General features: G+C 39.8%; 1 protein-coding gene across 1 annotated transcript in view; it reads right to left on the bottom strand.

Moving 5' to 3' along the window:
- Positions 1 to 5585, bottom strand: part of LOC107691985 (proprotein convertase subtilisin/kexin type 6-like) — an 83013-nt gene extending 77428 nt beyond the window's left edge. Inside the window, exon 1 of the mRNA XM_016490856.1 lies at positions 5046 to 5585. Coding sequence (XP_016346342.1) covers positions 5046 to 5201 — 156 coding nt within the window. The 5' untranslated portion in view covers positions 5202 to 5585. The remainder of the gene's footprint in view (positions 1 to 5045) is intronic.
- Between the last annotated feature and the right edge of the window lie 3378 nt (positions 5586 to 8963).

Below are 8963 nucleotides of genomic sequence, written 5' to 3'. Positions count from 1 at the left end.
GCCCACTTTCTAAAATCCACATAAGTGGTAAGTGTGCACGTTATACTTTGCGCACTTTTCTGAAATCCTGTAAGGTAAGGGTTACGCGTTATTAGCCTTGTTCCCTTTCTCTGAGTTGGTTTAGACCCCGGTACCTTGGGCTTGCCTATGAGCCTCAAAGGGTTGCCTATGAGCACACTACTCCTTTCTGAATTCGGAGTTCTCCTCTCACGTGAGAGTTGAGTTCTCTGTTTTCCCAGAGCACCTGGAACCAGCAGCATCAGGCGAACTAGGCCCTTCCTCCGCCTCTCTGATGCGCTGAGTTTTTTGGCTAGCTTGCAGTACGCTTACCCTTCTGATTTCTAATGATCGTGCTGTAGGTCGAGCCCCCTTCTCGATTGAGAACTGGGTGTGTTGCTCCCTCAGCTAAGTAAATTACTGCTAGTCGTTCCAACATTGGAACATGCTGTAGGTCGAGCCCCCTTCTCGATTGAGAACTGGGTGTGTTGCTCCCTCAGCTAAGTAACTGCTAGCTGTTCTAGCATTGGAACATGCTGTAGGTCGAGCCTCCTCTCGATTGAGAGTTCTTTCTAAAATCCTGTATGGTGAGGGCTTCGCGCGGCAGCTTCGTGCCTTTTCGTGAGCTGGTTAAGCCCTGGTTCCACCTTGGGCACCACTCCACCTTGTGTCGTCCGGATACCCACTTTTAAAAGGGTGTTGCTACCAGGGGTCTGTTGAGACAGTTCCTTCAGCATATGCAGAGCATGCGGTAGCCCCTGTGTGACAGGCCAAGACTTAGTATGATTCTAGGCTCTTGGTCGTATTCCCTTAAAGGAATCTATTCCTGATTCCAAGTCTTGAGCTATACCCCGGGCCCAGGAGTTCTGGCCCTAACAGGTAAGTTTTTGTGGTATGTAGCCTAGGCCTTTGGCCGTAGGGGATAATGTCACTGACAGCCGTCTTAACGTCCCAGGGGCAACTCCCATGGCTATGGTAGAGTTGGTACTTAGTGCTCGCCATGGTTTTCTGGCATGCACTCCCCTCAGCATGGTGGCGTGGGTATACCGTTCCCCATAGCGACCCCTAGAGGATGCAGTTCGAAGTTCCCTTGAAAGGGAACGTCTCAGGTTACGTATGTAACCATGGTTCCCTGAGTAGGGAACGAGACACTGCGTCCTCTAGGTTTCCTGCCATGCTTCGGACGCAAGCTTCAGACGAAGAAGTGGATGATGTGTTCTCCCGGCGCCTATTCATGGCTGTCGCTAGCCAACGTGTTGTTGGTGTTTTTTCAATGTATGCTTCAGACACGGGTCACGACTAGGCGTTCCCCATAGCGACCCCTAGAGGACGCAGTGTCTCGTTCCCTACTCAGGGAGCCATGGTTACATACAGTACGTAACCTGGGACGTTTTCATGACATCAAACTTGGAATTATGTCATTTTTGAATCGGAATTTTAGAACTTTGATGGAACATTTCAATGATTAAAGACAGAATATATGGCACACAAGTTTTTTTTAACCTTGTTTCAACATCATTCTGATGGTACACTGACTTCTAATAAGGCAAATGACTTCTATTTCTTTCTAGCGCTCTAAACAAAAAAAAGTGCAAAAGCTGTCACTGGGGTGGTACCTTTTCAAAAGGTTCACTTTTGTACCTCTATGGTATTAATATGTACACTTTAGGTACTAATATGTACTTTAAAGGTACCAACATGGATACTTTAGGTACAAAGGTGTACCTTTTGAAAAGATACTGCCCCAGTGACAGCTTTTTGTACCTTTTTTTTCCTGAGAGTGTGGGAGTATGTATGTCTGTGGGAGTATATGCACGTTTAGTGAAGATGCCGCAAAAATACTAATCGTCAACACCAACATCAAACACTGGTTTTGTATTTATCTGTTTTTAGAGTTTACACTAAAAAAAGCTGTTCTATAAGAGAAGTCATAGACAATTTGCACCAGGAAAGATTAATTTTACAGTACTTTTTATTCATTTCAATGGTATCTGCAAACAATGATTGATTGTCACACAACTCTTACAGACATTCAATGATGTCAAGGCCGTGATGTGATTGTTTATCAAGGCACACGTCATCCAAGCTCATCACTACACTTTCACCGATGGAAGATTTGCAAATCTTGGTATCTATAACTGTTGGGGGCTCCAAAGTCACAAAAAAGCTATTTTGCTTTAATGGTATTTTTTGACAGCTGACATCATTAAGAACTGTCTTGTTGTGTAAATGATTTTCTTCTGTGTTGCTTTTCGTTTTGTTTGTCATTGAAAGAAAGTCAAACAGGTTTGGTACAACAGTAAATAATAGTAAATAATGAAATGATTATCATTTGGGTGAACTGTTTTTTTAAAGGTGCAGTATATGATAATGACAGCTTGCGGTGTGGAGAAGAATCCATGCACATGTGCAACATTTTTTTTTTTTTTCTCACTCGCATCGATTCTCCTTGCTGTCAGGACACACTGAGCAGAACTGAGATGCATGCATTAGGTGACAAAGTGGACTTAAAATAACCTTGAGAGACAACTTTGTACTTTTAACAAAGAAATACAAGAGATCTGCCACTGTGATTGAGGCAATAAGCAAGCAATCCTCTCAAACCAAAGCTTCACAGACTTTAGAGATTAGCTTGAGGAGATCATCTTGAAGCCTTGGAGAAAAGTGAATTCCCAGACACCAAATTCAAGGCATTTTATTAGCTTAGACAGTGTTAATTTGAGCAAACACCACCTCCGGATGTCCTAAGGCCCTCTAAGAGAGAGGTGCATTCCATACAGTGCGGTTGACTTGGGAAACAAGAGCTGAACAACGTGTTCAAACAATCCACAGTACGATTTCTCAAGTTCTCACGATGTAAACACGGTTAAGAAGAGTTTATTTAAGGATAGACGGGCAATTCTGGACATATTGCAAGAATATGAATCAATACAGCTATCGACCAAGAGAAACCCAAAGGCTCTTCCAGTATTTGGAAATCCTAGTGGCTTTTTGATACTTGAAATTGTTAAATTGTTGCATACAATTTTTGTAATATCACACATAAAATTAGCATGTCACTGAAATTTATGCTTTGAGCTATGTCTGGACTCTAAACCACAACAAAAAACAGGTATTAGCCAATCAAGTCCTCAGGTTTGTTGGTGCACATGTTTTTAGAGGTTGTAGTTTTATAGAAGGCAAGTGTGGGTGGTCTAATTTCGCAGGTAATGCTGTGATCCAGACAAGTTGGAAGTGGGAACACTCAAGATGAAATTTCCCATTTCCAATCTTCCAAAGCATTCCAAAGCACTCCAAACATTCAGAACTTTGAATTCCCCCACCTTCATTTGAAAATAACCAATGGAATGTCACATTACTACTCACAGTGTTAGAAACTAGATCAAGTTTTGCTTCTCATTGACTGGCTGATCAATCTCCCCCACTACACAAGTCAACAATTTTCAAGTAGAAGAAGGGAAATTTTCACACACATTAGCAAAATGACTAAATGGTTCCAGGTAGAGTTTGTTTGCTCTCCTCTACTTGAAAACATATGACTAAAACTATACAAAGGATTAGCATTAGCAAGTTGCATTAAATAGTTACAGCTTCACTTGCATGTTTTGGGCAAATCACCAAACAAGTCGCAATTTATTATTGGCTGCCACACCCATCAAAACACAAAAGTACAATTACAGTAGTCAATGACAATAGTAATAATTTTACATATTGTTGAATCTAGGCATGGGCCGATTACCGGTTTCAAAGTATACCGCGATTTGAAAATTTCACGGTTTCAAAACCACTAATATTTTCCGTTATACCGTTCCTGCAGTATGCGCTGTTTTTCATGTCTCCTCAAAGACTGAAAGTGTAGGAATCCCTCAGGTTGAGTGCAGTGTAGAGAGTAACATGACCCTCCTCCTGTTGGTGCGAGCGAGCAGTCAGTCACGTGTGTGTAGGATGGTCGAACTTAAGGAGCTTCCCCTGGAACTTACACGATCGGCAACCGGCCGTTTTTTGGGAAACAAATCAAAGAAAAAATAAACAAACTAATTCTACTGTTCCTAATATTCTGTATGTTGCTCAAAAACAAAATATATTGTGTTCAACGGAAAAAAGTTTTTCTTTTTTTGCCCAGTCATTTAAAAATAACACATTTTAGAGCTGTAACACCAATACCGTGATACCGTGAAACCGTGATATTTTTGCTTAAGGTTATCATACCGTCAAAGTCTCATGCCTAGTTGAATCTATGTAGTTTATAGTATTATTAATACATTTCAATGTTTAATTAAGTTAACTTTTGTACAGTGAACATTTTTTTCCTACTTTATTGTAAAACATGAGTCCTGAAGTACAATCAGCTGAGATCCATTTGTTTAAAAGCACACTCAATCATTTTTAACCATCCTGAGTTATCTTGTTCCATTACTATCTACACTGAGTTAAGTAATCCTGCAGATTTCCAATACATTTTTGTAAACCCTTGAGAACCCTTTTCATTTGCCATTAGGGTTAATTGGGCAACAGCAGACAACCTGTATTGATATCAGCAGTCCGCTCTGTTAGTCTTAGTATTGGAGCCACGAAATTGTAAAAATAATCGTCTCTTCATCACTCGAATGAGCTTGTTTCATCTTACTGTTTGACATTTTGCTCAATTACCTCGCTGAAACTAAAAACATGCGCGTGAAAGTTGCTTCTCATGAATATTTAATTAGCCAAGCGCTAAAACAGTTAATGATTAGTTGACTGTTGCTAAACAACTCGCCTTATAATTCTAGCACTGAGTTGTTTACATTTTGGCACGACGATTTTTCGCTGCCTACCAGTTTTAAAAAAATACACCTGCGAACCGCTACGTGCAAAGTATGAAAGCCCTGAGCAGAGCATTTTAGTGCGTAAACATTTGCGTAATTTATGCATGACCTAACTTGTTAGTTTTTGATAATGGTCTCATACCAGTGACGTTGTATTCTCTTGGACATGTAACGGACAGATGCGTTTCCCATCATTTATATAGTAACCAGGAAAATAAATTAGAAACACAAAAATATGCTTACCTGACCCAAATTAGTAAAGCCATATTTTGAAGCGAGTTTCTCAGCTTCCACTGGTCCTTCAGGGATCCGAACAGCCCAGTGATTTGTGTAAACGCGAGAAAGCGACGCTTCCCAAAGCCAACAAGTTGAAAAAACAAAACCAACCAACAACCGCATATTGCTCGTCGATAGTCCAGCTGGTTAACTTTGCGGTAAATGATTCACGCAGGAGCGATCGCCTCCAAACTAATCAAAACACGAGCCTGTGGATGGGCATCAAACCTTCAGTCCTGGCAAAACATCCCTGAGTTACTCCCGCATTATTCTCTCCCATTCACTGCGCTGCATCCCTTCATTTGGGAGCTCTAGTTTAGAAAACCTGAGATATGTGTCCCGTTTCTCGACAGATGGCACGCCAGCCGATATAAGTGTTGTCATGTAAGCCTGGCAGAACGGAACGAGTGCGCGCTACTATTGAGGTTAGCAGCACGAGCTTATGGCTAGTGTTTGCGCGCTGCACTTGGCAAAGTGTTTCACATACTCGCCAATAAAGGCGTTTTTATCCAGACAAGTGGCGTGCAAGTAACTGTATGAGGCATACATATCGTTTACTTGGAGCTGATATGCAGATTCACACCTCAAAGGTAATTCTCATAATGACTGAATAGAAGTACAAGTATATTTCTAACTGTTTAGGGATGAGTCATGACACCTGTCAAGACCGTGCTCAACCCAAATTGTAAAAAAAGACAGAATTATAATAATCTTAATTTTACAGCCATCATGACTTCTCCCTTTATAGATAAATAGATAGATAGATAGATAGATATGCATAATATGACCTGGACATGTGAGAACTGTATCCAACAGCCCCAAAATTAAAGTTAAATGCATTAGATAACAAAGTGTGATTTTCAACTTTTCATTAGCATCTCACTTTACACACTAACTCACACACACACAAAATTTTTAAATAAATAAAAAATGATATGAAAATGATAATTACATTTAGTCACTGTAATTACGCTGAGAGTGTTTGTAACGACAGGAGTAATGCTCTGAATCTGGTGTTTCAAGAGCTCAATTGATATTGTCCTGTTGTCAATATTCAGATCTGATGAAAATAGAGCACATTGTAATCAAACTGATGAACAAACATATACGGGATCCAAAAGACCACATTAAAAATCTGAGATTTTTTCCCATATAGTCCTGAAAATAAAAGTTTTGTTGTCAGCTTGAATGCTGCTATAATGAAATCAAAAGAAGATCCAAATACTAAAGTTATTTTAAGTCACCCTCAGGCCATCCAAGATGTAGATGAGTTTGTTTCGTCATGGGAACAGATTAGGAAAACCAATTGATCCTCTGCAGTGAATGGGTGCCGTCAGAATTAGAGTCCAACAGCTGATAAAAACATCACAATAATCCACAAGTAGTCCACACCACTCCAGTCCATCAGGTAACATCTTGTGAAGTAAAAATATTCATTTTTGTAAAAACAAAAAACAAATCCATTGGATTTTTTGATTCACAAGACACTCTCATTCTGATGGCACCCATTCACTGCAGAGGATCCGTGATTGCCTGGAGGTGATTTCTCTGCAAATGTTCATTTTTGGGGTGAACTATTCCTTTATTTAAATTAGAAAATGCAAAACAGAAGCATTTTCATTGGCGTTCTCAGACTTTAGATCCCACTGTAAATGATTTGCATGATGGCTGCAGTTGTAATGCATGCAAAAGATTCATCTGTTCAGTTATGTCCTTCTTTGTTTTCTCGGTTTTATTAACTCAAGCTGAATAACAGCACTGATACAAAGTGAATTCTAAGCCAAGTTCTGTTTAAAAAAACGGTGATATAATTCTCTTTTTCTACTTCTATCCGTGCCATCTGTACCTTCCCTGCGGATTTAGAAAAAAAGGCCAGACGCACTCCGTTTTCCAATTGTAAACGATCAGGATATCTCTGTTAATGAGAAACAACACCAATAATCTAAATTTGGACGCCAAATGCCAGATTCAGTGTCAACACAGCTCAATTTTACAAAACATAAAGTACAACCATAACGATATCCAAAAGAGCCAACTGTTATGTCTTCTTCTAGGTCCCTCGATGTAAGTCTAAGGATTTTTTTTTTTCCTATTTTATTATACATCAAGCAAAAATAATAGGTCTGACTGCTTGGAAAAGGAATAACACACCTCTCCTCAACAAGCTGCAAGATTTGATGTGGCACAAACAATGCATGATGAGTTACACGCTTAGGGTATAGTAGGCTAACAGTGATGCTCGCCTCAGAAAACATCACTAATAAAACAACAGATGACCTGAAATGAGATTCTGTTAAGCAGCAGGAGCCCATTTTGAAAGAATGTAAGCTCTATAGTCATAGCTCTCGTTAAACCTCATAACCTCAGAAGACGTTTATAGGATAACAGCGGGGCGCAATCCTCCTTGAAATATTGTTGAGCATGATCTGCGCTGAAAGCTGTGCTTTAAAGGAAAACATTTCACAGTTTGGATTTATTTCATGGGTATTATGCACGCCTGATCAGCCTCGCTCTTCGTTTGGCCTCCCTGAAAATAGAAACGCAAGTTTCTCGTGAAAAACGGCGTCGTGTCGCGAGTCTGAGGTATTCAGGCGTGACTGAGTCGAGCTCATTTGATTCTTCAAGCCGATCGTTCGGCAGAGAGTGAGATATCGCTGTGGCTTTTAGCGCTGGCACTAAGCAAGTTTTTACTTGATCATCCTGAGCAATGAAGGGGAATAATTGAGCAGTATGTAATTTGAAGGTGCTGTCGTGTTAATTCTTAAAGTTAAACTTTATCTCGGAGGGAAAGCACCGCGCTGTCACCTTTACCCAGATGTCCTGATCTGAAATCTGATTCATTTACAGTTATTCATTCAGCAGACACTTTAATCCAGAGTGACTTAAAAATGAGGAAAACATAAGCGATCCATCCTGATCGTAACATGAGAAATGCTGCAATATGCTGTGCCTGTTTATTATAGAGTTTCGTTATAATTTATGACAACCCACCATTTTGTGTAGAGTTTTTTTTTTAACTAAGATTTTGTGGTGCATTATGGGATTGTCTTGCTTGCAATTGGATGCCAAATGATGTGTCTTAGAAGGCAGCATAATCTTATTGTCTACCTTTTGGAAAAACGTTTGCATTGGAAGCAGATACCTTAAAATGCTAATATGCTCCTCAGGTTTTAAAAATGGATGGCTCCTTCAGCTAAAGGCATTTATTCAAGGAATAGTTCACCCAAAAGTTACCCACCCTCAAGCCATCCAAGATGTAGATACGTTTGTTTCTTTATCAGAACAGATTTGGAGAAATTTAGCATTACATCGCTTGCTCACCAATAAATCCTCTGCAGTGAATGGGTACCGTCAGAATGAGAGTCCAAACAGCTGATAAAAACATCACAATAACACCAGTTACTGTCTTGTGAAGTGAAAAGCTGCATATTTTAGCTTTCGGCTAAAATACGAGTCCTCTATCCATAATATTGATTTCTCCAGTGAAAAAGTCATCTCATCTGAATCAGGATCTTGTGAAGTGAAAAGCTGTGTGTTTGTAATTAACAAATCCATCAAGACGTTTTTAACTTCAAATCGTTGCTTCCAGCTAAAGTCCTCTATCCAGTGAAAAAGTCATCTCATCTGAATCAGGAGAGAAATATGCACAGATCAAGCACCATTTACAAGTGAAAACCGTCTAAAACAGTTCTAAACAAATATGTGGGAAGATTTTGATGTGAGGGGACAACAGGGGATGAACTTTTTCCACAGCGTTATTATGGACTTGTGTTTTAACCAGTGGTGGACAGTAACGGAGTAGCTTTACTTCGTTACTGTACTTAAGTACATTTTTCAAGTATCTGTACTTTACTGGAGTAGTTTTATTTTGAGTAACTTTTACTT

Source organism: Sinocyclocheilus anshuiensis, unplaced genomic scaffold, assembly GCF_001515605.1.
Source record: "Sinocyclocheilus anshuiensis isolate Anshui unplaced genomic scaffold, SAMN03320099.WGS_v1.1 scaffold426, whole genome shotgun sequence".
Classification (NCBI taxonomy): Eukaryota; Metazoa; Chordata; class Actinopteri; order Cypriniformes; family Cyprinidae; genus Sinocyclocheilus; species Sinocyclocheilus anshuiensis.
This window is presented reverse-complemented; position numbering and strand designations above follow the sequence as displayed.